Source organism: Anarhichas minor, unplaced genomic scaffold (genome assembly GCF_050575085.1).
Source record: "Anarhichas minor isolate MPS153535 unplaced genomic scaffold, ASM5057508v1 ptg000026l, whole genome shotgun sequence".
Classification (NCBI taxonomy): domain Eukaryota; kingdom Metazoa; phylum Chordata; class Actinopteri; order Perciformes; family Anarhichadidae; genus Anarhichas; species Anarhichas minor.
The window spans coordinates 16,958,655-16,986,054 of NW_027466472.1; the positions used below are offsets into that span (position 1 = coordinate 16,958,655).

General features: G+C 40.7%; 2 protein-coding genes across 4 annotated transcripts in view; both read left to right on the forward strand.

Annotated features, from left to right (window-relative positions):
- The window catches only part of gbe1b (glucan (1,4-alpha-), branching enzyme 1b), a 79,519-nt gene extending 69,478 nt beyond the window's left edge, over positions 1–10,041 (forward strand). The window contains exon 16 of the mRNA XM_076099841.1: positions 8,017–10,041. Within this exon, the coding sequence (XP_075955956.1) occupies positions 8,017–8,079 (63 nt within the window). The 3' untranslated portion in view covers positions 8,080–10,041. The remainder of the gene's footprint in view (positions 1–8,016) is intronic.
- Positions 10,042–15,000: 4,959 nt separating this feature from the next.
- Positions 15,001–26,969, forward strand: LOC142959144 (high affinity cationic amino acid transporter 1-like). Of its 3 annotated transcripts, XM_076100335.1 has the most exons (13): positions 15,001–15,202; positions 16,504–16,562; positions 19,463–19,870; positions 19,956–20,114; positions 20,233–20,404; positions 20,509–20,642; positions 20,724–20,946; positions 21,372–21,511; positions 22,230–22,332; positions 23,304–23,503; positions 23,606–23,757; positions 24,070–24,178; positions 24,287–26,969. In XM_076100335.1, exons 3-13 carry the CDS (start codon positions 19,501–19,503, stop codon positions 24,457–24,459), a joined length of 1,935 nt encoding a protein of 644 aa, XP_075956450.1. In that variant the 5' UTR covers positions 15,001–15,202; positions 16,504–16,562; positions 19,463–19,500; the 3' UTR covers positions 24,460–26,969. The 3 variants fall into 3 exon arrangements, with proteins under 3 accessions (XP_075956450.1, XP_075956451.1, XP_075956452.1); XM_076100336.1 differs by lacking the exon at positions 16,504–16,562; XM_076100337.1 differs by lacking the exon at positions 15,001–15,202 and having other exon boundaries at positions 15,226–16,562.
- The last annotated feature ends 431 nt before the right edge of the window (positions 26,970–27,400 follow it).

Below are 27,400 nucleotides of genomic sequence, written 5' to 3' on the forward strand. Positions count from 1 at the left end.
AACGTTGCAGGAAAGGCCCATGGTGTGACTAATAGCCTTAGCAATGACTCCATTAAAGTGTCCCAGTAAACAACACCAATGAGTACCTGGATCCAGATACTGGTACATTAAAACATAATGCAGCATTCATTTGCGTGATTAGTCGCACACCTAAGACTCATTACATAAGTGTGTATCTGGAGGATTGATATGTATATGTCAACGGATGAATCATCCCTGGTCGACACCAGAATATCTTTCTTGAGGACTTCCACATAAACATTAATAAACGGGATGGTTACTCTATGCTGACCTTCACATCCAGATATATCAAATTAATAATTGTATCTTGCGGACATATAGTTTTAATTTCTGAAGAGGCACATAAACGACGCACTGTAGAAACGGGCTTTACATTGTAGCCGTGATGAGGCTGACTTTCTCCTTCCTATGCGTAAAACAAATCTCTAGTTGGTTCACATTATTATACATTAACACTTTATAACTTGTAATGCTTGCCAGTTCCATTAATCGGTTGGATGTTGATGGTTTCACAGCGGTTTAGTGTTTTCCTTTATGCAGTGAAAGAGGTGTACACTCAACCTGCTTGTAGCAATTACAAAGTATGATGAAATAGCTGTCAGTGTATTAATGTTTCGTCCTTTAATGTTTCGCGTTTGATTTCACGAATCAATTTAATTAGCTCGAAATGGAGTTTGTAGTGAGAGGATCCTTTCGAGCCAATCTAATGAGGTTTAAGTGTGTTGTCATGAAAGAGGGCTGCCTGTTCTGGCAAAAAGCCACCGTCTCCCTGGTCTGGGCCTCTCAGCTTAACCACTGCTCTATAATTTAGTATCTTCCTCATTAATACGATTAGCTTTTAATGCAGAATCCAGAAAATGATCAAATATGCCTGCATAAGGCTCGCTATGTCTATCAGGGGGGATGGTATCCATTGTTTGTGAATATCTTATTTGGCTTACATGCATTTTACTCATGCCGGCAGTTATCCTGGAGTCATTGAGCGTTGTGTGAATCTGATATACACAGCTCTGTCAGATTCCCCGGCAAACGATGTGCATTATTCATGTTGTTAGAACTTACCTTTTTATGTGCACGCCTCTTAAGCTCCCACGGCATCACGGAGGGGAGCATAATATCTGGGAGAATGAACCACTGGGCTTCCATCACGGAGATTGCTGTAGACTAATGGCATGAAATAGGTCGGTCCTTGAAATATCGAAAGAAGCACTCGTATGCATTTTCAGCAGAGTGCTTGAGGATCTTCCTCATGTTTTTTCTTGATGTAATTTTTGCTCAATCAAAACACTGAAAGGCAATAGGATGTTTATGAATCAGGTCAGGGATAAATTAGCGAGGATCAGCACTGATACCTCAACTCTCCAACTGTAACTTGGCTGATTGCGTGCGTTAGATCTTATGCTAATGAATGCAATTAATGCGCGAGGACAGTGACGTCTGGGAAGTGGTTTGCACAGTCATCATCTCACTCTGTGGTTTTTCCAGTTTGTTTAGTCAAATAATAAATATCTCGAGGCAGTGCACTTCAGCTGGGACCAGAGATGACATAGCACCTGATAAGGTGCTTGTTTATCTGAACTCGACTTGAACCTCCTCACATCAATACTGAAAGTGTTGCAGTTAATGGACGGAGGATATTGCTCCGCATGTATATTAAGAGTTGGACGGAGCACTTTAATGCATCAAAAATGTGTTTGGGAAAAACTCACACTGCCATTTAGAGCATCATTTCAGCGTTATTTAACCTTTTTAAAAGCCTCTTCCTCCCTCATGCCGACAGTTATCCTCTATCGTATTAGCTTAGGTTTCGTCAGATGAGGACTCAAATTCCACATTCTCTTAAATCTCTTATTAATTCAAACACCACTGCTTCAGCCACGTCCCTCTTGGCCAAAATGTGAAGTTTAGTTAACAAGTCATCTGCTAATGTTGGCACCATCATGGATTAATGGGGAATGAAAGGGAGTGAGAGGACCGGGGCCGACAGGGAGTCGGCAGGGTGGGGACCCTTCTGCACACACTGTAACTCCTTTACAGGCTCCCTCGTAGAGATTGCACAGGGAGACTGTAGTCTTGCATAAGGATGCTTCCTCTCCTCCTCCTCCTCCTCCTCCTCCCACCTACCTGGTTATGACAAGAATAATCAGATAAGAGCCTCTGCGGGGGCTGTGAAAGGTGCCCACATCGTCCATGTTTTATTTAACAACTGTTGCTTTCAAAGTCTGCGCAAACTTCTCCTCTCCTGTCTTTTTAATGGGTTCGACGGTGCTCCGGCTTCCTCGTTACTGAGCGATAATAAACTCTCGTATCTCCTCAGTCCTCGGACTGAGGATGCACATAATTGGATGAAGCCAGCAGAGTCGAGAGCGTCCCGGTGGCTCGGTAGGCTGCGGCGAACATCATGTAACGGTAACGCCCCGTGTTTACAAATGTGGCCCTGGACTGTTGTTGTGTAACATCTCTTTAGCTCTTTCAGTCATGTCTTTCACACCATTATAAAAAAAATCAATAAAGAGAAAAAAATCGCACCACCTCCTCAAAACAAACTCCAAAAATAACAAAATGGAAGCTGTTAGAAGTGACACAGATGGTTAACAGGTTCTACAGTGAGTACAGAGGAGTGCTGCATATTGTAGTAGGTGTCAGTAGGCTGTGTCTGTGTCGGGCTGTTTTCTGTTGTTTTAATATTTCACTGGAAAACAAATGAAACGTTTACATGTCAGTATACAGTATATGCTGCGTCTGTTACATGGCTTTCTAAAACTATATATCATTTTATTTCCCAGTTTAAAAAATCTAAAAGCGGTTCATAAGTCTTAATAAGGGCTTCATTGTGAGTTAATAAAACATTCATTTAATAATAACGCTATTGGTTCGGAGCTATACATTCTTTGATAAAAAGTGCCTTATTAGGAAGTGGTACCAAAAGATGTATTAGTGACAAAAGATTCACATTTAAAAAAATTTTAATGTTTGCTATTAAGTAAGTAAGTGCTGTAAGTAGTTTAAAATACCATCTATACCTAAAATGAAAAAAAGGACTGAATCTGAGCCCACCAGCAGAACTAAAATCACACTCTTTGCTAATTAACCGACCGTTTTGGCTGCTTGTGAAACCCGATATCCAGTAACTGTGATATCTCGCGTCCCATATGTATGCATATATCATATGTGATGTGAAAAAAAGAAAGCGCTTGTCCTTCAGACCTGCCGGTCAGACTCTCTGGCATGACCAGCATGCTCACGTGTCTCATTAAAATATACATTTTATGTTCAGTATGTTTGTCCTTGCACACCTTAGATTTGAAATTAAATATTCTTATATTGAATCTGAATCTGCAGAGTGCCTGTTGGATCTTATTCTGAGTGATTGAGAATGAGCCTATTTTACTTAAAGCGGCTAATAATTGACAATAATGATATATTAAATGGAAATGGGAGAACAATGTGACAATGGGTCTCTTGTGAAGATGAACCTACAGAGAATTATCACCCAAATCTTTTGCTCCCCTCGGCTTTACGGAGCTTTATAAAGAGTTTTATCTCATTAATTGGTCTGTGTCCTTCTATTCACTGTTTTCACTCACTCTTCAACGCCATTGGTTGTTTTTAAGTATAAGGTGTGTTAGTAGTTTCATTTCATCCATAGCTATATGAATAGAGTGAACAGCTTGCCATGAAGCTGAATTAAAAAAAAAGCTGTAAAATATGCTCTGCTCTTTTTATGCAAATAACAAAATGCAGCTCAGCCTTCATCTGAGTGAATTGACAGCTTGATGTACTCAGCAGGGCGTTTCATGAGAACCTCACACATCAAGGACTACTGCTATTGAACTTTTGCAATTTATTCATTTAGCAGGTCAAAAACTTAGTGTAGTCAGGGACAACAACTCCTCATGTGAGAAAATGGGTTTTAGGTTTAACCTCTTCTGGTAATTGTCACATTTACAGTTTTTTGTTTGTGTTATAATGTCAAAGACATAACGCTAAGGAACACTGATGAATAATTAGGTGCTTCAGAACCTTTTGATAAACTTTGCATGCATCAAAGGGCTTGTCTCCTTTTGACAGTTTCACAAAAAGAAATTAAGTGAGGAAGAAAAGGAAAATGAGGAAAACGTAGACGGCTTTTAGCGAATCATCAAAAGACGTACATTTCCATCAGAGAGATCTTAGGCCTGGTGTTGAAGTGTGAACCTACAGAGTGAAACTGTAACAGGACGTTGAGGGCCTGCACATACAAATATGCAGTACGACTAAATCCTCTTACGCGTGCTGTTCTACTGTATGAAACGCATGCGCTGCACACAGGTACTGTAATTGTGAGGATACCATTTACAGTAATGTGGAACAGAGTTTTGATGTTTAGTCATTTATCTATTTTGTGTCGGCTAATAAAAAACACAATTTTAAAGTTGTTATTGTAAATCTTCCTGTAAACTGCAGACTTTTGCACGATCGAACGATTCCACCGTTGGTGGAAAACTTTGAAAATAACATTGTGATGCAAAATGGTAAAATGGCTTCTGCCGTTCCACTTTTCCATATTTTGACGTGATAAACGTCATGTTAGGGCATCGACCCCTGTCAAACTGTTAGCCATGTAAACGGCTTATTAGGAATATTGTCTTTTTCGAACGGCAAAAAACTGAATATTTGGTGCATGTAAACATAGTCAGTGTTAGCTCAAAATGTTGGTGATTATTAGTATGAGAGCATAATAGTAAATGATGTGTTGATCAGTGAATGTGGTGATCCTTATTAAGTGAGTAATGGATCCAAACGGACATGTCTGGACACTGTAAGATCACAGAAGGTTGGGCTCTCTCCAGCAGCCCGGGTCAGGACTCAGAGACCTGGAGGATGATATATTTCTGTGAAGCTCCTCATGAATCCTTTATCAGCGTGTTTGAACATTGATCATATTGAGTATTAGCCCGAAGACTGGACTCTGCTCTTAAAGTGAGACGAAAGTCTAAATTCTAACATGAGTGTTATCCGAGATGATACAAGAACATCCGTAAGAAAAAAAAAAAAAAAAAAATGGACAAACAACCTAGTCTAACTTTCTACTAATTCAGAACATGTACTCTGCTTTACTTCCTCTTCATCTCATTTTTTTTTTTTGCAGCTCTGATATTAACACTTGGAAGAAATTGCCAGATTTGCGACGGTTCTGTTGTACAGTAACTGCTGTTAGATCTGAAATGTGGTTTGGTCTGCCGGTGAAGTGATAAACACCTACTCCAAATGACTCATCACAGAGCAGCGGAGGCTTTATGGAAATATTCAGACAAATCCAGTCAGATGCTTGGAAGACCAGGGTTGCTTGTTGTGCATCGCCTTCTGAAAACGTTGGCAGCAGAATGTGTGCTACACTGATGAAGATTGTGTGACATTAATATTGGGTGACTGGATGTGTGAGCTGAATAACATCACAACACTGGAGGTTAACCAGGAATGTGAAGTCATTAGCGCTGAGAGCAACGGTGGGTTTCTAGTATGACAATACAACTGGTATTTGTAACTGAAAGTAGTCGACACTAATGGATGAATTATGAGGCAGTGGGCCTTTGGACACGCAAAGGGTCCCCCACCCATCTTACATATAGGAGGAAAGACATCTACACCGCTGTGTCATTCTCTTGTTGTTTTGCGTCACTTTGTGGTGTTTCTACGTCTCTTTGTGACCATTTTGTGTATATTTGTGGTCATTTTACGTCTCTATGTGGTAGTTTTGTGTCTCTTTGTGGTTATTCTGTGTCAATTTGTAGTTATTTTGTGTTTCTTTGTGTTCGTTTAGCTTCTCTTTGTCGTAATATAGTGTCTTTATGCTTGTTCTTCATCTCTTTGTGGTCGTTTTGCTTCTCTTTGTGGAAGTTTTGTATTTCTTTGGGGTCGCTGCGACAAAAGTTACAAATTCTTGATTTAAATTGCATTACCACAAAAGGATGATGTGGCATCAACAAACAAATGTTGCAAACTTGATGTTCACAGTGATGGATTCCGCAGCTCAAACAAGTTTCCGGGTGCTGCAAACAGATTTTAATATTGTATGGCAATAAGCAAATTGAATTCTGGAGCACAGAGAAAAATCCATTACAATTTCTAAGACACAGCAGAATAGTTTGCAAAATGGTTAGCTGAAATATAAAGCCATGTAAAATGGACTAAATGTGCAAAATCATCGTTGAAGCCCTTTTCACCATTATGCACAAGCAAGCTAAATTGAAACCATCTAGTATACTGTGTAACCACAGCGTCCTTGGATCCATTCTCGTGGGTGGTTTTGTTCTGACTCAACTCAATACAAGATTTCCTCTGTTTCATGATAATGTTTACTAAAATTTAACATGATGGGAAATATTTGATCACTTTCTTCACTGTGTCTAGTCTGAATCATGAATGTTAATGGCTCATTTACAGGAGGTAGTGTGTATCTAATTTATAACACATTCATGTCGTGACGAGTAACGTGTTAATTAGAATTTCTTCCGCTAATTGCAGTGCCAACATTTGGAGCTATCTGCTGCTCTTTGTTCACAAATAGATTTAGAATTTGTCACCATTGATATCTATTTGGTGGAAATAAAAGCTGTTGACATGTTCCTGGTTGGGCTCAGTGGTAGCTTTTGTCTAAACAGGTGCAATGATTTATTCTGCCTTCCCCTGCTCTCTGCGGTGCTTCTGCATGGAGACTCTCCCACTGTGACTGTTTAATTAGTCACCAATGTCTGTGTCAGGGTTTCAGTGCCGAGCTGCTCGACTCCCTCGGTGACAAACTGTTGCCAAAGAAACACATCCGCAGCGCGCTCAGATCCACTGATGCCGAGGGGCGGCTTGAGGAGTTCAGGGGGGTGATTGAATTGTTTACAGTTCTGTGCTCTTTTTCAGTTTTCTGTTGGGAAATATAGCATCATTTATGTCTGCTTGGCTTTTCCTTTGGCATAAATCTGAAATGACTAATGGTACACTGTGGCTCCTTGCCTCCAAACGACACTGTGAATATCAAAAGGATTGATCAAAGACTTTATTAGCTACACCTCTCCAAAATAACACCCTTACCAAGATTTCTTTGTACTGTATATACAAGGAATCTGACTTTTCCAGGCTCGGTTCCTTCTCTTTTTCTTCACGGTGTGCTTAGTTTTTGCTGACATGTTTTTTTTCTTTAGTCCACCAAAACCCGGGAGATGCTCAGAGCTCAGCTCATTCCCACTGGCAGATTGTATCTTCACAGGATCTCAAGTTTACAGTTGATGCACAGCCAACATGTACAGATGATAAAACACACAGTAATTGCATTGATTGGAGAGTTCAGAAATTATAATTATTTTCTTTTTGGCCCCACACTTGTGGTATGATTGCTCATTTGGGGATTGTTCACTTTAACGCACAAGCTTTGAAACGAGATAAAATGTTAATGAATTTGAGACAGATTTAAGTCACTGATCAAGAAATTTGCAGCACCAACTACGCCAGGACACGTAGTCTCCATCGCTCAGAGCTGCAAATGAAATTCTGGAGAACCAACTCAGACACAACTTTAAGCTGCAGATCTGCTGACTCCAGTGCCACCCAGAGGTCTTAATGCAGCTGCAACTCTGTCACACTCTGATTATACCTCTCTAACCTTGGCAATCCTCTTCACACGTGGCTGTGGTGTTTGTCTACCGTCTGCTCTGAAGAGTTCTTTTTCTGCTCAGATCTGAATATCCCTCTGAAATACAAGCCCCATCCTCTTCTTCACCGTTCCCCGTTTTTTTTGTCCTCCCCTTCACGTGGCCGTCATGTCGACCTTGATTGTGAGAAGCAATCACGCCTGGTTATGAAGGCACCACCAAAGTGCCTCCGTGTCTGACTTCTAAAGAAGGATAAACGTGAAGATTCAATAATTTCCAAAATTGGTGATCTTGTTAGCATCATTAATCGTCAATTGTCAACTCACTTTTCTCCCTACCTGCTTCCCTCCCTTTGTCTCTCTTTCTCTCTCAGGTCTACATCCCCTGCAGAACAGCTATTGTCCTGGCCAACGAGGAGATAGATTACTGTTATTAGGGGATGATTGTCTCCACAGAGACCAGGATCCAGAATGGATTCCAACTTCAAACTGAGTGTTAACAATCACCTTCATCTTAAAGTGTCAACCTTGCACACCACCAAAACCCACTTTTTGTGTTTGAGTCTTTTTTTCTAAATGGGGGGGGGGGGGGAAGCATTTTGAGCTTTTGTGCTTTCAAACTCCATCTGCAACCATAGATGCTGTATAACCCCATTTACTACAGATTGGTCCATTTGGGAAGCGTCCAACCTAACCAGCAGCTAGATGCTAAAACTCAAAACCCTGCCGAGTCCTTCCACCACTAGCCAGCAGCCATTTATAGGCTCTGTTGAATTTGGCGTGCCATCTGAAGCACATGACCGGCGCCTGTGACAGAGGGAAGCAATTCATCAAGCATTCAAACATGAGGAAAGGACAGAGAACACAAGAATATTATGTATGTTGATAAACAGTTTACTTGGTTTAATTATCTTGTAATTTAATACAGGTAGAATTATGGTCTCAAAGACACAATGAGATTTACAGTATTACCATTTACATTGAAATTCAAAAACGTCCAGGTATTTAATCACCGGTGATCCATCTTTCATAATTTGCATTTTGGGACCTTGTACGTATAAAAAATATTGCAATTTGCACAAAGTAATAAGCTGCTTTGAATTATTATACTTTTAATGGGTATCTAAAAGAGTTGTGTTGGAATGTTTGAATTAATGCAGCTATTGGGAGCATTTACGTGGTTATTTATAGCCGTGTTATTTAGCCAGTAATTTGCAGCTAAAGCAAAGTGATAAAATCATCTAATTGGGATTGTTCACGGTGTGTTGCATAATGCACAAGTAATGTATTTAGCTGAATTCGGGGTTTTTTCTTCCACTTAACAAAATGTAAAGCATGGTTTTCTCCCACAGTAGATCCCATTAGAGTAGTTTATGTCGTGTGTATTTCACTAAATTCCTCGTAGTCTACTGAAATAAGTTGGTACTGTAGAGAAGAACACATCATTTTGTGTGGGTTTTACAAGTGTGACTCACACACCAGACTACTTTAAGATACCATGATTCATGTGCACCACCTTCATTAAATGCTGCAGCACTCCTTTGGGATCATTGCAGGAAACACAGGCTGAGCCTAAATCCACGCAAAATGACATGTGCCTCTCCCAATTAGCTCAGCCTTTTGTGGCTGTTGTCTCAACACACTTGATGATTGAACGTCTCAAAGAGCAGCTGCAATGCAGATCACTGTGCTGTTGTGTGTGGCGATTATTGATGAACTAAAACTGATGATAGGTGACTGTTTTTGTGACTGCTGAACTCAACCCAACATGTCTTTCAAACCAGAAATCTTTTGGAATTATGTTCCACAAACGACTGTGATAATTGACCTGTCTCCAGCCTTTATGTTCTCACGTTTTTTTTTTCTAAAAGTCCCCGATTGCCATATGAATGGATGTCTATTGGACAACTTTCAGCATTCGCTGCACGTTTTATCAAAGCAATACGTATAATAAGTGAAACGAGCTGATTTTGAGCATCCCAGATGAAAGCTAACGCTTTGATTCACTGCCATAGATATTGTAACGCTGTGATCCACACCTACTGCATTAGCACAGATTCTCAGCCATTTAAGCCGTGTATTGTAGCATATGGCAGGTTTTGATCTGCCTCCCCTGCAGCGGAAGAAAACAAATTCATATTCGAGACCATCCTTCTGTGTTCAGCCAAAAGTATCATGAACATGTCATTTCTTTTTGTGTTGCACTCAAAAATGCCTTTTTTCCCCCACCCTTCGAAAAGCACGGAGAGGATCACTGCATAAATTTCAAGCAACGCGGTTGCGATTGATGTGGAGTGTTTAATCATCCCTCGTCTGACCCAATGTCATTGTCGTTTTACCACCGCCAACATGAATTATCTGTATTTGTTCTCAAAAGTAAAATTGATGTCTGATCCACAGTAACTATTGCTGCATATTTCTTTCATTATTACGAATGATAATAAATCAGTGCCTGTCCGGCCACAGGAAAAATGTGGATGAACTAGATGTGCAATCTGACTACTGATTCTGTCCCATCACACACTTCTGTGCTTATGTTAGGAGAGTACTGGACCAGACTTTAAAATAAGGGAAGCCCTGAAGTGTTTGCACTCTGCACTCCAGAACACAAAGTTTCAGTTTCCATTTGGTGGCCAGGGAAGCTGTGAAATGTTGTTACGGGACTATACAGAGCAACCGCCTCAGCGGTTCCCACAACCTGATGTAAGGGGGATGAAAGACGACTCATCAGACCGTAATACTTACATTTACATTTCCTAGGCATCCTCACTCTGTTCACTGGCATCCATAAAAAGCTGCTTTTTATTAGCAGCTGCACCATGAAAAGCAGTTTGGGAAGAATGCTGTGGTCATTTTTGAGGCTGTATTTTTTTGTAGTAGTTTGATTTTTGTGTCGACACACATGTTTACTAGTTCCTGGGCGACTCACTTGGTTTAGGTACATGTTTTGAAGCTGCATGACATGTCTCATGCCACTTCTCAGTCTCTTCACTGTCAAGTATCTAATAAAGGCGAATGCCTAAGATACATAAATCTCCAACCTTCAAGAAAGCCCTCTGGCCTTTTCCAAAAATGGCTCTCGGTAACTTTACGAGTATTCATGTGCTACCACGGGGGATGGTTTGTACAATATAATGCAGTTCAATCCAATTACCATGTAAATTTGTTCACAATAGACAAAATAACAGAAACACCCTGGTATTTCGCAACACATCCACAAAATGTGTCCTCAACTTCCCTTGGTTAAATCAACACCTTTCTGAAACGGTTGCAGCTAACCAAACTGAAAGCTTCACAGTCTTAGAACCCCTGTAGACGACTGCCCTGAGATATCCAGGACATGTCAGATGTACGGCAGCGTATACCTGAAAATATTTTATAAGTAACCCTGAATGCACAGAGCGTATTCTGTGTTGTAACAGGTTGTCTGTATTTCTTATGGGCTCACAAGCATACAGATGCCTGGGGGGGGAAGATCCTGCAGAATGCGATATTGTCAAAGTCAGAATTGGGGCTCTGACATGCACAAAGAAGATGTTTTCAGAGTTCGACCCAGGTGACTGCAAAAGTCAGGTCGGGATTTCACAATGCAGGCTGCTGCAGCTTTAATACAAAATGCCTGTGATTATATTATATTCCGTCGCTAGAGCTTTCCAGGTAAAAGCTGGCTTAGGTCTAGACAAAGACTAAAGGAATTAGAAATGTAAAGTTCTCTATGCGACATTCAGAGCGTTAATATAGCAGCAAGCAACTATTTGCTATGCAAAGATATAGTGGAGTAATATCCGAGCTTCTCTGCTATGATTACATAGCCAGGCAGGCCGCGTGTGCCTTAAGTGTATGTGCATGTGAGCGTGCCCCACTGGCTCTGCACTGCTCTCATACGGCGGTTACAGCTGATATCACCATCCCAACCAACGGCGTAATCACGGATGCATAGCACCCACCCCACAGTTCCCCCTCAGGTAAACACTGTTAACTCTGTCAGCACTGTTGCCATTGTTTGCACCGCCAGCGTAATGGTCGCCATTTTTTAAGAGTGGTGGGGAGGCACGAGGTAAGTTCTGAATTTCCAATTTAGCACCTTTAATAACATGAATAAGTGAACTGTTTGTTAGGTCATCTAGCAGGTTATCTGTTGGTACAATAGGAAAACAAGCAATAAATAATTTCGGGGAACACACGCATATGACCAAGTTTAGTATTGTAGTTCAAAGTCGAGTGTAAAGCAATAGGATTCAAATGGAAAATGTCATTAAATGCCATGATGAAAAAGGCTCTACACTGCGTATGGTGTCTGATGTTTTCCCGTTCTTTCAGCATGATATTAGAGTGCTCAAACCAGTTCCTTAAAAACCTTTTCAACAGCACGTACCTCAAGAGAATTTCTGCAAGGCAAGTTGGGTTTGAGCATAAATGTTAAAAGAGTTAAAGTTACTTCAACCCTTGCTGTCTCTATTCAATAATACATTATTAATGTTGAGAGCTATTAGAGAGGTACGTTTTTCCTCATTCATTTTTAGCACATTTAAGGCTACTGTGGGAGACTGGAGAAGGCTGTAACAAGGGGTTACAGGCTTATCTCTCAATCAGAAACATGCTAGAGTGATGACACTCGTACTGCACATGCTCAGTTCGACCCTCCCCCCATCAAGAAGACAGAGATAAACAAATACAACTAAATAAATAATACTATAATAATGTATAAATAAAAAAGACAATATCATTGTCAAACAACATATCTTTCACAATATGAGAAAAAAGCAAAAGTTAATTGGTGAAACATATTTCTAACATGTTGCAACCATTGATTGTGTTGCAACATTCAACATCTGACTTCTTTCATTCAAATTCATATTGTGAAAGATGTCATATGGTATTATCATTATATGTAAGTTTAATAAATAGGAATTTGGAGAACCGTCCCCGGTCTTCCTAAAGCTTAGATTAAACATAAGAGAGCTTGTTCTTTTCTCTCGTGAATATGTGGAACAGTCAAGAAAAGAACCTCTCCATCGTTCTGTATGAAGAGAGGTAGCCTGTGGTTTTCAGGAACAATCACCCCCTGCAGGTCTGAATGCCTGGGGCACACAGTATGGTATAGCTTATGCTTTTTTGAAAAGCTTGTTGTATTTTTCTAGGATGGTAAAACACTATCCTCCATAACTTTAGCCTCATGTATAATCAAAGGCTTCCTTTCTTCGGTTGGTTCATGAGATTTAGATGGGACAAATCAGGAGCCTTGAGAATCAGAACGCGGTAGTTTTAGTACCATAGGAACATGAAACGGGTGTAACAAACGGGTTTATGCTACATTTTTCAAAACATACATCACATCCCAGAGGACACAAGATATAAATAAGATTTGGAAGTTTTGAGTAGACACATTTTGTGCCTCTCATGATTTACCATTACAATGGATTCAGAGAGCTAAGCATTCTTTTTTTCAAAGAAAAATGAAAGCAGGTCATTCAGCACTTACTACCAATCTGAAGGTATTCACATAATCCTCAAAGACCCTTCTAACATCCAGATTAAATTTAAAAAATATGTGGAATTAAAAATGTTCCCAAGTTTTGACTGAATTTCCTATCCAGGTATCCAGAAAGTACATGTCTCCTTGCTCATTTTATACGACACAAGAAAAATCGATTCACAACATTAATACAAGGAAGACATGAAACGAATTTATAAAACATGTTTTTTTAATTTAGAAAAGTTGAAATTCAGTCTATCCCAGGGTAAAGAAACCTACAATGCCAAAATTTTGTCTGGCGACTGGGTTGTTTTCCATCAAGATGATAAGAAGAGTTATTGAGGATTTATTAATCATTTTTTCTGGAAAAAGGAAGCTTATGTGACTCGAATGTAAACGTTATAGCCTGCATCAGAACCACAAACTGGGACTAGTTTGACAGATGCTTCCAATGTGCGATAAGCAAAGCTAAATGTGTGACCAAAACATCTCTTTATTGAAATCATCAAGATTAAATCCCTCATTTCATTGGAGTATTAGTATCAAACACTTTAGAGGGAGAAATCCTTGTTCCTCCTGAGTCAAGCTGATTCAATTCTTAGCTTTTATTGCAAAGAAATGATTGTAAAGGTCACTGGTGCCTTACTGGAGCACTCTGGCATCAAGGAGAGGAGTTGGGTCTCTGCAGAAAGAAGAGTGTGCTGATTTTTTTGTCGTTGCAGTTAGTTTTTCATCTTTATGCGACACTGGCAGCGACTGATTTCAATGGAGATCTTTGAGACCCAAAGTGTTATTTGTTTTCTATTGTGCAAGGTAATTAAATGCATTCTCCTGGTATCTCGTGTCTATTCAGTCCTCATTAAACAACTTGAATGAAAACCATCAGTACTCGAGCTCCTGAGAACCAGAGCTGAGAAACACAAGCAGAAACTGCATTAATACCGAACCCTGAAATAAGTTTATGGGATGGAAAAGGATTCACCAGAAATGTACAGAAACTGTATCTGAAAGGAGCAAAATGCAGCGATATCTGGTGAGGGGGAGCGTGCAAGTGTTTCTCATGAAGTACTTCCTTCTCTGAGTCCCATAGGAACTGCATTACCTCAGAATCATCTTAGAGCACGGACTCCCGTTTATCAAAGCGATCCAACAATTGGTCCACTGGGTGAGCGCCAGTCAACCGTAAATCTAGAAATGTCAGATAAGGGAGCGTCTACAGCACTTCTCCCACCAATTACGTCTTAGTAAGCTTTGATGCATGTAGTAGTTATCGGCAAAACAAAAAGAAGGGAATCATGAAGCCGCCAATATCCAACTGATCTCAACAACCTCTGCAGCTACTTGCAGTAGGGGCCTAAAACTTACTGGTGTGGTTGGGAGGAATCTCTCCACCCCAGGATGGATGGAGCTTAGTCATGACTGGTGTGGCCTCCTTTTTTGCAGTCGGAAAGGATCCCCTTGCTTTGATAATCCCAAATCCTGGTGTAGATTTTGGGGCTATATATCGAGAGTGGGGTTGGAATAAGAGGATCACGACATGGTACCCGCTCCACAGCCACAGCAGGAAGCTCAGAGAGTGGCGCGGATCCGCTCTGTTTCCCCCACTGAGACTTTTTTTTTGCAACTTCACAAGCAATATCCATAATCGTCCTGTGTTGATGCCACTGTTTGTATGCAAACATGAAAAAGGAAGGAGGACCAGCAGGGAAAGATGCCAACATATGCATACTGATATAGGGCGAAATTTAAAATGAAGACACGCCTAAACCGTTTGTCATCACCATCCAGGATGCCTGGGGCATCCGCTTGTGAAGAGCACTATCTGGTGGATACTCGTGGTACTTGCAAAGGGGAATAATTGGCATCTGATATTCGTCTGATAATCGGGTGGAGCCACGGTCAGCTCGGCGAACCACCCACAGTTGGTGTGTGAGGCCTCCGTACACATACACACACACACACACACATGCGTGTGAGTCCTTACCAACAAACCAGCAGACTGATGAGCGTTTCACGCCACTACTGTCCGGAGTTGAGTCGCGCAAACTGAAGGCAGAAGCTGTTTTGGCATCTTCTCAAATAAGGTAAGAGGTTTTAAGTTAAATATTCGGACTATTACTTTTAAGTACAAGTTGTTCTTTTCTGAACAATTGTCCCATTTATTCGGCTACAGTTGTTTGTAAGAAAAAAAAAAAAAACAGCAACAACGTGGTTACTTCTCAGCCATGCGTATCCTGCAGCACTCCATACGGAAGCAGTGGATATGGTCTGAGGAAGAGGAGTAAACCATCGCGGCTGATGCAATATAAACTGAGTGCAGCTGGGAGCAGCTTCTGTGCTTCTCTCTTCATACTGTACAAGCGGAATGTAAAGTAGCCGGGTGCGGCGCAAAGACCTCCACTAGTGATACGTAGTGTATAGAAGTTAAGTAGTTCTGTGTGGAGGTTTGCAGTTTGAAAGAATGCATCGGTGGCCGTGAGGAGGAACATTGCCTTTTATAGCGAGTGCCACTTCCACCAGCAGTGAGGGTGAACTCGTATGAACCCGCACTGTAAATAAATGGGAATTACTGTCCATTTTCCATCCGTGTTGTCAAATAATCCGTGACCTAAATAACAATTCTGACCAATAATGTGGGTAGATAATGAAGGCTTTGATCAAACATATGTTTGAAAAATGCTTTTTGTTACTATTTGAAGCGGTGAGTGTTTTATTCACCTACATTTAATGGTTAAATGCTTTAAATATCTTTTTGATTACATTTTCATTCAGGCCCACTATTTTATATCTGTCAAAGATTAGAGTTTAGTTTAAATGAGGCTGTTTAGTGTCCTGTGCTGTCCTGCCAAACAAATGTGAATTCATCAGTTTTTTGTAATTATTAGGGGCACAGTGCCAGCTAGTGGTCAGAAGTATCCAAGACTGAGGACTGTTCCTATAAATCAAGGACACCTTAACTATTAACTGAAATATATATGTAAAATACAAGTCACACATGTTTTGGTTATGTACATATGTTCTTGCGTAGATTCTGTATTTGGTGTCACTGTGACATTTCTGCATAAAGTCACAAACAATGAGGAGGGCAGAAACATAGTATAATAAATACTGAATCAGTGAGAAGCCTGCAAGGTCACGTCCGCTGAGCTCTAACGGGGGGGGGGGGCTGCACCCGGCTTCAACATCTCTCAATCTACATCACGGATGATCCTATTATTGGCTGTAATGTGTATGTGTGGTTTACATTCAGGCATTACTCCGGTAAGAAATTAAGATCTTCTGGCCTCAGTGATTATGTATCTGCTGTATTAGTTTTAAGTCTGTTCTTTTTTTTTGGGGGGGGGGGGCATTCATTTATTTATTTTCTTCTGTTTTCTTCCACAAGGGCAAGAATAAACATCACGTGTGCGCTCAAGACCCACTTTGGGACTTCTGTCTGAGAAGGTATTAACATATCAGCAAAACTCAGAAAGTAGTAAAGGCTGTTCCTGTTCTCCTAATGCCTGGCTCTTGTAACATTCTGTTCTTTGTAGCTTTAATGGTACAAGGTCAATGTGGCCCTAGAAATGTCACTAAGGCCTAATTCCCTGGAAAGGAACGTTTGTTTGGCTTGTGAAGGCGGTCTGTTTTATGATCGCTCTCACATGGCACTTTGTTTGCTCCATCCCCAGTTGCACCACAAGGGCAGGTGGGCTTTTTGTAGTGTTGCTAAATACACTTCACGTGCCAAGTGGGACATCAGTGGTCCCTGAAATGGCTCTGTGCTGCTGCCGTCTTTTAAATTCATGCAGGGAAAAATTGTAATTAAAGACACTCGGCAGCTTTTCTCAAATTGATGTTAGGAAAAATGTCAGGTTTCAGACGCAAATCCTTAGATATGGTGTATTTGTCAGATGCATTTGGTTCTGCAGGTGTATGTCTCACAGGGTACAATACACAGGTCCAGTATTTAGAAAGCACATTTTGAAAGCAAAATCAACTATATTCTAAGGATGTAATGTCATCTAAAACATTCAATCACATGCAATAAATCAATGGAATTTTTATAATACTGTATTTCTGAAATACCAATACTAGATGTATGTCTATCTGAGTCAATTTGCTTGGATTTGTGATTTTTATCAATTTCAAATTTGGTTTGACTTCATATATATATTAAATTAGTTTAATTCAATGTGTCATTGCGGTTCAACTCTGTGCGTATAAACAAAGTCACAGCTAACATAAAAGACATTTGAAGGAGCCAAAGTATTTAGCTTCATACCAAATAGTGACCAGCATGTGACTGCCTGCCATTTCAAATTCACCCACTACGTCAGGAGCCGGTGTTGAGCTCGACGATTGGCTGAGAAGAGGGCAGGGTTCTGCCCTGCCCACCCTCCTTTTTTTTTTTTTAGCCCAGCCACTGCATGTCACATCTTGGGAATGCTACAGTACGCCTCTGCGGTGAGTTCTGAACCACTGGCTGTTCCCGCCTCCTTTTGTCCGCGGGGCGATGGAACGCATGTTCTGGCTTGCACAGCATACCAGGACATATTCGTTCTTGTCCTACACATTGACCTGAGAAGTACACAGTTTACAGATGCACCTTTTTTTCTTTGGGTTTCCTTTCTAGCTTCAGCTTCATGTACATTCACCAGGGTTGTGTTGGCCTCCACTGTTAGCCCAATGGAATGTCTGGCTCAAACTGTTCAGGTCATCGTAGTCAAACAACACTAAAGGGCATCGGCATCACAGCTGGTCTGTGTCTTTAGCTCAGGGGCCATGTGAGGGGTCCCTGTTCTATTTGTGAGCTGGAAACCTGAATGGTTTGTACACTAAGAGGCGTCTGTGTCACGTGTCAAAGCAGCTCTTGTAAACGTCTCTCAAAGCTCTATTCAGCCTCAGCTGACTGGAAGTGAAGTCTACAGCCATTCTTACTGGGGTACGTGGCTGAGTGGATTTATAAGCTGACAGCAGAAAAAACGGTGTATAGCAGTGAAGACAGGGGATCTTGTTTTGTGTTGCGTTGTGAAGGTGAGTGCCTGTGTGCATTGTTAGTCAGATCTATATCTGTCTCTGATGTGCTGTTTTAGAAGAGGCTTTGAAATTGGATCCCAGATTGTCAGGATTATGCCCGGCAGAATATTTACAAAATATCACGATGTAATTGTTCGGCAGATAATGTTGATATGAAACGTCTGGCAACATCTTGTTTGAGGTAACCTTATTCTGTTTTATCATATAATAAACTGCTGACTTTGTAACATTGATATTGCATTATTTTATTGTAACTGAAAAACATATTGTTGATGTGCCTCAATTTGGCATATTGTTATATTTGATAACAAAAAGAAGTTGGCAACCGTGTTATTTCTCTACATAGGTTCATCCACAGTGGGAATCGGCTGAGATGAAGTGTTACTGCTGCCTACACTCTAACCTGGAACAATGTGTTGATAACAGATAACTGTAATTGAGAAAGAAGGAGGGAAAAAAGGAGAAAAGAATATCTTCTTGATGGATCTATTTTTCATCTAGAATGCAGAATATAATACATTCTAGGGTGTGTCCAATCAGAAGCTATGTTAGACTATTAAAATTAGACCAATGTTAGTATGCCAATTCATTCTTCACTTGAGTCATTTTTGAAGCAATGTGAAGAACAACAAAATAAGAGTGAGCAGCACTTGGGACCTTAGTATGTTTTTAGTAGTTTGACAGTTTATTTAACTCAAACGTTGTGGAAATGTACAGCTTGTAGTACTTTAATAGTATGCTCAGTACAAGCTTTTAGTATGTACTGTACTAACTCATCCAAGCACTTTACTATGTTAACATGAAACATATTTCACCCTGTTTGTGCATCGTGTTATTAGGATTGACAGGTGAATGTGTTGTATTCATTGAACGTCAAGTTCATTTTACCCTCATGCAGGTTTTTCAAACGGCTTGCTGTGTAATCTGTGACTCATGTTGACATGAATGAAGTGCATGAAGTCACATTTTTGCAACGCTGACTGCAAGCTTGTTTATTACATTGGGTTAATGCCCATCACGATGCAAAATAATGTAAACCAATAGTAATGCTCTCTTTATTTTGTGACTCCTTTCAAATCCTTACTGCATATATCCTCCATCACTGGAGGTTTTGTTCTCAAAAAACACAACAAAATTTCCGATTTATACGTCAGCACTTTGTAAACATTAGTTTAATCAACTATGCTATTATTTCTTCAAACATCACAAGTTAGAATCACAAGGAGAAGTTGATCTGGGGCTGGAACAGCACATATTTTCTTTTTCCTTTGTCTGATTAAATGTATCTCAGTACTCAAGTCAGTCCTGTCTTGTTTTGTCGACAGCTAAATTATCTCCTGTAGAGCTTTTGGTGCCAGCCAGGATGATTCTGGCAACATTAAAGGGCATTGGGAAGCAGCTCCTGCGGGTGAAGGTTGTCGACTGTAACACAGAGGACTCCCGCTTGTCTCGATGCCTCAACACGTTTGACCTGGTGGCTTTGGGCGTTGGCAGTACGCTGGGTGCCGGAGTCTACATCCTCGCTGGCGCCGTAGCCCGGGACAGCGCTGGACCTGCCATCGTCCTCTCCTTCCTCATAGCCGCCTTCGCCTCGGTCCTGGCCGGTCTGTGCTACGCCGAGTTCGGAGCCCGCGTCCCCAAAACTGGCTCGGCTTACCTCTACAGCTATGTGACGGTTGGAGAACTGTGGGCCTTTATCACAGGCTGGAACCTCATCCTCTCTTATGTCATTGGTGAGACAATTTGAATGAGGAAGGAAAGGAGTTGGCTGCTACACGAGATATTGTTCAGTTTACGTGAACACTTTCCTCCACGCAGGAACTTCAAGTGTGGCCAGAGCATGGAGCGCCACCTTCGATGAGCTGATCGGAGGGCACATTGAGCAATTCTGCAGACGTTACATGACCATGAATGCCCCGGGCATCCTGGCAGAGTATCCGGACATATTTGCCGTCTTCATAATAATCGCTCTGACAGGTGAGGAGCAGCTCGGATATACAGTATCTCTATGTGAAAAATGTTTTATCTCATTTTTCCTTCTGACATCATAGTCTTTCGTCGTTCACATTGTCTTTTTTTTTTAAACTGCTTGCAGGACTGCTTATATTCGGAGTGAAGGAGTCGGCCTTGGTGACTAAAGTGTTCACCTGCGTCAACGTGCTGGTGCTGCTGTTCATGATTATCTCTGGCTTGGTCAAAGGAAACCTAAAAAACTGGAACTTGAAGCCTGAGGAAATCCTCAATGCCACCAGCAACTCTAGCCTCAAGTGGGTGACATGAAGAGCTTCATTTTCTAAAATGTTATGTGCCTAATAATATACCTCTGTGTTGTGTTTGAAATAAGCAAATGCCTTTTTTGTTTTACTTCCAGTGCGTCTGATTCCTTACCATCAGCAGAAAGTCTTGGTGCAGGCGGCTTCATGCCTTTTGGCATAAATGGAGTCCTCTCTGGCGCCGCCACCTGTTTTTATGCATTTATAGGCTTTGACTGCATTGCCACTACAGGTGAGAGGGAATACATTACATTGATAAGCGACACTCGGGACCCATATCCTCTCACATCTCCAGTTGTGTTCCCTTTCCCAGGAGAAGAAGTGAAGAATCCTCAGAGGGCCATTCCCATCGGGATTGTGGCCTCGCTCCTTATTTGTTTTTTGGCGTACTTTGGTGTGTCCGGGGCCCTCACTTTGATGATGCCGTACTACTTGCTGGATAAGAACAGCCCTCTGCCAGTAGCCTTCACGTATGTGGGCTGGGAGGAAGCCACTTATGCAGTGGCCATTGGATCTTTATGTGCCTTGTCAACCAGGTAAGAGGCTTTCCTCCTGCCTCTCTGCATGATAAGTTGTAGAGGACTTGTAATTGTTTACATGCTTTTTTATTTTTATTTTCATAATTAATGTCCAGTACCATGAATATAGAATTGAATATATTCTATATTCTTCAATTCAGTACGTGAGGGGAATTAGTTGTAGTATTGTTTTATATATTTGGAGCTAAACCATTGAGTGAATTTTGTGATTATTTCTTTAACGGACATTGGTTTGCTCGTCCTTGATGGATCTGGGGTTGTTTTCATGGTTTGGGATCCTTAGTTCCAGTTATGAGAAATCTTAATGCTACAGCGAACAACATTTTAGAGGCTGGGATCCTTCAAACCTTGTGGCAACAGTCCAATGTTATATTTTCTAACCGCGTGCATTCACTTGCACGGCATTCTCTCTCCCGTGCTAGTTTACTAGGCTCCATGTTCCCAATGCCCAGAGTGATCTGGGCCATGGCAGAAGATGGGCTGCTCTTCAAATGTTTGGCCAAAATCAGCCCGCGAACCAAAACCCCTCTAACAGCTACAATAACATCAGGTGTTGTGGCAGGTGAGCTCATGACCTAAACCTACTAACTAGTTGGGGTTCCTATCACCCTATAACCCTACAAGATGCGCTTGGCACACAAGGCCTCAACACAAGCACTCGGCCAAAAACCAAGATGACGATACAGCACAAATGTCATTCAAATGTAATGTTTCAATTATTGCCATGCGCAACACAGGCACAGGAGCATGTTCAGTACAGCATCCCGTGCTGTTTATCAGGATGTCTGGCTGAGAATGGTTGAGGTTGAGGCCCTGTGTGAAACCAGACTTCCCAAACGTATACTTTATATAAAAGAAAATGTCTGCCTCCTCCTCCTTCTTCCTTCATCCATGGCTTAGTCTCCTCGGCTCCATGTTTCCACTCCCACGCATTATCTTTGCTATGGCTCGCGATGGTCTGCTCTTCTCATTTTTGGCGCGTGTCAGCGAGAGGAAGACGCCCAACAACTCCACCTTGGTGGCAGGGCTTATATCTGGTAGGTAGCTGGCATGAGGCCCAAGGCAACAGTGCCCTCTAGGGGAAGGAGGATGTTGGCCCTTAACACATTAGGTTGTAATTAAATGGAGCTCGACAGTAGTAGTTTGAAAATGTGTATGAATTATGTAAAAAATACTATATCTGCATTATACTGTGGTCAATGTGCATTTTTTTTACTTTTAGGATTAGTTTGACGAAATCTATCATTTTGACTTGTGTTTTTCTCTTGTGTGTCCTGCAGCTGTGATGGCTTTCCTGTTTGACTTGAAGGACCTGGTTGACCTCATGTCCATTGGCACTTTGCTGGCCTATACTTTGGTGGCTGCCTGTGTGCTGGTCCTCAGGTACACCTCATCTCTCAGTTGATGTATCCAGTTTAGGCTTGTCAGGACGCTAGAGGATTACCAGGCTGAATCACTTCATATTTGTACGTCCTCTCACTAGTAAAGGAGTCCCCAGTCAGAGGCTTGGTCAGGCCAGATGGGTGTAGAAGTGTTTAAAGGTGCAAGATACGAGATTGGGAGCATTTCTATTGCCTCTAAAATGCTATCAACATGGCGACGGCTGAGCTGGTGGCTGGCAGCTAACGGTGCTAACAGTGCAAACTATGGCAACAGTGCTGACGGAGCTGACGGTGTTTAACTGGGGGGTTTAACCGCCGTATGAACGCAGTGCAGAGCGGCGGCCGTGAGCTAGCCATTGAGGCACACTCACATGCCCTAACATACACTAAAAGCATGCACGCACAGCCGGCAGGCTATGTCAACAAAGCAAGGGGAAGCTTGGATAACATCACACACAGAAGGGAGAGGGACTTTATTCTCTGCTTAGGTATTCATTCATTAGGCTACTTTATATTTACATGACAAATAGCGGTTTGATGGCACATGAATGCTCTGAATCCCGTATAATGCACCTTAAAGATGCTCACAGCTTCAGTTACCATTTGATACTAGATGACTGTCCTCAGCTGCCTCATGATGTAAAACATGGTGTCTTCAAATAAAAATTGTAATGATTGCAAAGCTTATAATTTGCATTTGCCTACATTGCTCAACCTACTGACCTCCAGCTGTACTGTATTTTATGCATTTCATGTATTTAACGCATATTGGATTACAGTCATGAATAATCCTTTGTAGCATATTCACTAGAGAGAAATATCTGCTTAACCCCTTATAATGAAGGTGGTGCTATATGTTATTCAATTTCGTTAGGATTTTCTAAAATGTCCTCAGCCTTAGTGAACAGCAGTTTTGGGAATCCCGCAGTTTTTCTAAGCGTGGTTTTGACTGTCTGTTTTTGCCATCTGAAGGTACCAGCCTGAACAGCCCAGTGTGGCCTATGAGATGGCCAACACTCAGGATGAACCTGAAATGGCTGATAACGAGGGGAACATCGACATACTACCACAACCAGACGATCGCTTCACCGTTAAGAATTTACTTTTCCCTTCAAACACAGAGCCGTCCCCTCTGTCCGGGTTTGCCGTCAACATTTGCACCAGCATACTCGGTGAGACACACAAAGCCCAGGGACTATCAGAAGATAGTGGCGGAATAATCCATCTGGTTACTGATACAGCACATCATCTTCCGGTGTTATTCTCCCCTCCAGGTGTCTTGGTGTGTGTCTTCAGTGTCGTAGCTGTCCAAGGACGTCTTGCAGTCTGGTCAGTGTCTGTCCTCGCTATTCTCATGGTGGCCTGTTTGATTGTCATCTTCATTGTGTGGAGACAGCCGCAAAGCAAGGTCAAGCTTGCCTTCAAGGTAGACTTTGTTCTTTCACCAAAGAGTTTTCTCACACCATTTCATTGTTGCATGTAAAAAAAAAGTGACATTGTAGGTTGTGTAAAGTATACTGCTGTTGTTGTTTGCTTTATGGTTGTTCAGCACTTTGGTCAACTGTCAACTTTTTCAAACAAACATGGAAAGGAAGAGGAGAGGATTTGCTCTTCAGACTTTACAGTTGCCCTCAACCTGCTAAAGGACTACACATCTTTAAGCCAAACAAATGCAAACAGCGTGTTCTTAACAATATTTAAGGTTGTAATGTTAAATGCACACACTTTCTTCTCACAGGTTCCCCTGCTGCCCTTTGTCCCTGTCATCAGTATGTTCATCAATGTCTATCTGATGATGCAGCTCGACAAAGGAACCTGGATGCGCTTTGCCATCTGGATGGTGTTAGGTATTTTGGAATTTTGACCCTACAATGCCAAATATGATCTGTTGCTGTGTACTTGTGTTTTGAAAATGAATTCACGTCTTTGCCGCAATGTTTCCACACCATTTGTAGGTTTCTTTATCTACTTCGGCTATGGTATTCGCAACAGTGCAGAGGCAGCGTTGACCAGGTCCAACACCAACACGCCAGCCTGCACAATAATGGGAGAGCCCATGGCCACAGAGAAGGAAGCCTTTCTACACAACACACAAACCGCCACAGGAGACTACTATCAAGATTCCTAAGGAAACGGGAGGTTCACTAATCCACTTTATTTCTGTTCTGTTAAATAGCCGCAAATCCAGGAGAGAAATATGGAGACTTTCATGGGTCCTTCCAATCTGAGCGTTGACTTATTTCTTATTCCAGCCAAACATTTTGATGAAAGTGAAAAGGTGAATTACATAAAACATCTGAAAACCAATATATATTTTTTTAGCTGAAAAGTGTTTTTTGTACGTTTTTGCACTTCGATAGGGTTTATTTTGTGAACACAACTAATTATGTGGAACCAAATCAACCAAAGACAAATAACAAGTTGTTTTAACATAGTTTTTTGAGACATCACGTATATCATTACACATATATCAACGTATATCAAAACACATCAAAACTTTATTTTGGTTCTTTAATCCACAGTAGGCTATATTAGAATGATGAGCCCCATTCTTTTTATTTTTCTGTAATAACACATTTGAACTTGACTTTTTGAAAGTTCAGCATTTGTTACTGCTCCTCTAGCTTGAAATCGCTCAACATTTTCATGTGGTGGCTGTTTACAGAAAAGAAATTCTGAATTACAAAAGCGTTTTTTTTTCTTCTTTTTTTTAAACATTTGCATTTGGCGGCTTTCCTGGTAAATATGTGTTACTCGTCATGGTGCATTAGGAAGCACAGTGCCGGCTACTGTGTCAAAATCCTATGGGAGGTTATTTTTTAAATCTACATCCCTTTATCAGATGAAGTCATCCAGATTCACCAGAAATCTGGCGCTCAGAAACACTACCACTTTCGCCCACAGGGGCCGCCAAAATCAACACAAAATGAAAGTTCCTTGTAGGAACTTAAATTGAGAATAAGCAAATAATTCACTTCACTGTATCTTGAGTTCCTTTTTTTCTTGTAAGTTTACCTCAATGGTAAAACTTGTACGTTGGCATTTTGACTCTAGAGAAACTGTGCTGTACAGAAAGCACAACTCTGTAGACCTACCTGTGTTTTATATAAACTGTATAACTCATAATTATCATAATAATTCATCATGGTGCTCTGAATAATCAGTACATCTCAGTGTGACAGTGTTTGTCTTCTACAGTTCTATAATGTTTTCCTCAAGGTACACATTAAGATCAAATACATATAGTGTTTTTTTTAAACTAGCCAAAGGAAAGGAAAGCTGCTAATGTGGAATGATTTATTTAACACGACAGAGGATGTATTTTAAGTGCCTATTTCCCAAGTGAATGTTACACCTTTGAGAGGTCTGATATTGCTCTATCAACAATTGTGAAATATATATATAGTCTGTATATAACGTACACTTTGGAGTGTGAAAAGCGTATTTTTAGTTCACATACATCTGAACGGGCCGAAATATAATCAGTTGGTGATATTGAACACCGTTTGGTCAGAGATAGTCGTACTGTATATTCAGGAACAAACTACACCAAGAGTTATGTTTACCTCAAGCAGGAATATATCTGAGAGTGCCTTTGTTATTCAGATGCTATTTAATGATTAAGGAAATGAAAGCTGATTGTGAGAGTGTGCAGATTCCCAGGGCAGCTAAAACCTAAACGCAACATTTTTGTGTGTTCACTAAAGACTGGAAATGCAACAAAGTGATGAATCTCTTAGCCGAGCCTTTTAAATGAACACTGTGATGATTTTTTTTCTTTTTTTAGCTATTTATGTTCCATTGAGAGAAACTATTGATGTTGCCAGAAGCCGAACTCTGTTAGATTTATTTAGATAATGCGTCAAAAACAATGTTGCAATTCATTGACAGAGTTGCTTTCGATTCCTTAATGATGTCAATGAATTAGCGTGCAAGTTTAAAATACTACATAGCTTTGTATATATAAACACAGTGTATGTAGCTTTGCTGCATTTTGAGATTATAAAGCAGCATTGTCAAACAAGATTGTGCTGTAGCAAGTTACCGTTTTCTGTCCGCTACTAGCCTTTATCTAAACTGTTGTCTAAATGTTTGAATCGGTGGGACATTATCTCGTATACATTTTAACATTTAATGTCTGTTTTTGTAAATACGGTTTGGGTTTTGCTTTGACTTACTGCCCATATCACAAGTTTCCCTTATCCGTCGGTCATATCACCCCTCAGCTTTAATCTATTCAGTCTTTTGTTGCAAGCATTATGTAAAGTAAATAATTGTGGCTGTTCACAGTAAATGGATGGAATATATTTGTTTGAAAGCACGACGTCGTCAGGAACCGTTCACTAGGTGAGGCTCATCTCCCTTTTGAGTTTGATGTTTCACGTGAGGCTTCATTTAAAGAAATCACAAACAGTGCATTTTATTGTCCTTGACACTGTTTTTAAACATTTGCATGCTGCACTATTTCAAAACTTTATGGAGCTTGAAAAAGAGATTTAGATTTTATAGTACTGCTAAGTTATACAGGTGTTTACAGTGTATCAGAGTGGTGAAGGTCAGCTGTTCAGCATGTGTTATCTTGATATTGGTTGCGGTTTTTATAGTTACTGCTGTAAATAAATTTTGCTGAAAGGTAAACACAGACTTTGTCTTTATTTTTCTTTAGCTAATTGTGTTCAGGGTATTTATTTCTGTTACTTTCCACTCTTTTAGTATGCGGTCAGAATTTTGTATAAATGACAATCTATTTAGTTTGGATTGACTAAAAATGTAAGATCATTTAGCAGCCGATGTATAAGTAATATTTATTATTATTATTATTATGGATTTTGTTATGTTAAGTTTTGCACTTGCATCAAAAACAATCCACTTTGTACTAATGCTGAGAAAGCTCTTATCAAGGAATACAACTTGCCTTTACTTTGCTCATGTTTTTCTATTTTGTGTTGTCTCTTTCTTGCACACACGGACTGAGACTTTTGGAAGTATGCAGCTTTTAAAAAAAGAATTTGACAAAGGGAGAATAAATGGATGATCTCACCTGAAGGGGGCGACGTGAGCCCGTGTTG

Bases quoted from the DNA above. Each gene is read 5' to 3' on its own strand.
- LOC142959144 (XM_076100335.1), top strand. From the start codon at position 19,501: ATGATTCTGGCAACATTAAAGGGCATTGGGAAGCAGCTCCTGCGGGTG. The intron at 22,333-23,303 runs GTACACCTCATC...TGCCATCTGAAG, and splicing joins GCCTGTGTGCTGGTCCTCAG to GTACCAGCCTGAACAGCCCA. The intron at 23,758-24,069 runs GTAGACTTTGTT...TTCTTCTCACAG, and splicing joins AGGTCAAGCTTGCCTTCAAG to GTTCCCCTGCTGCCCTTTGT.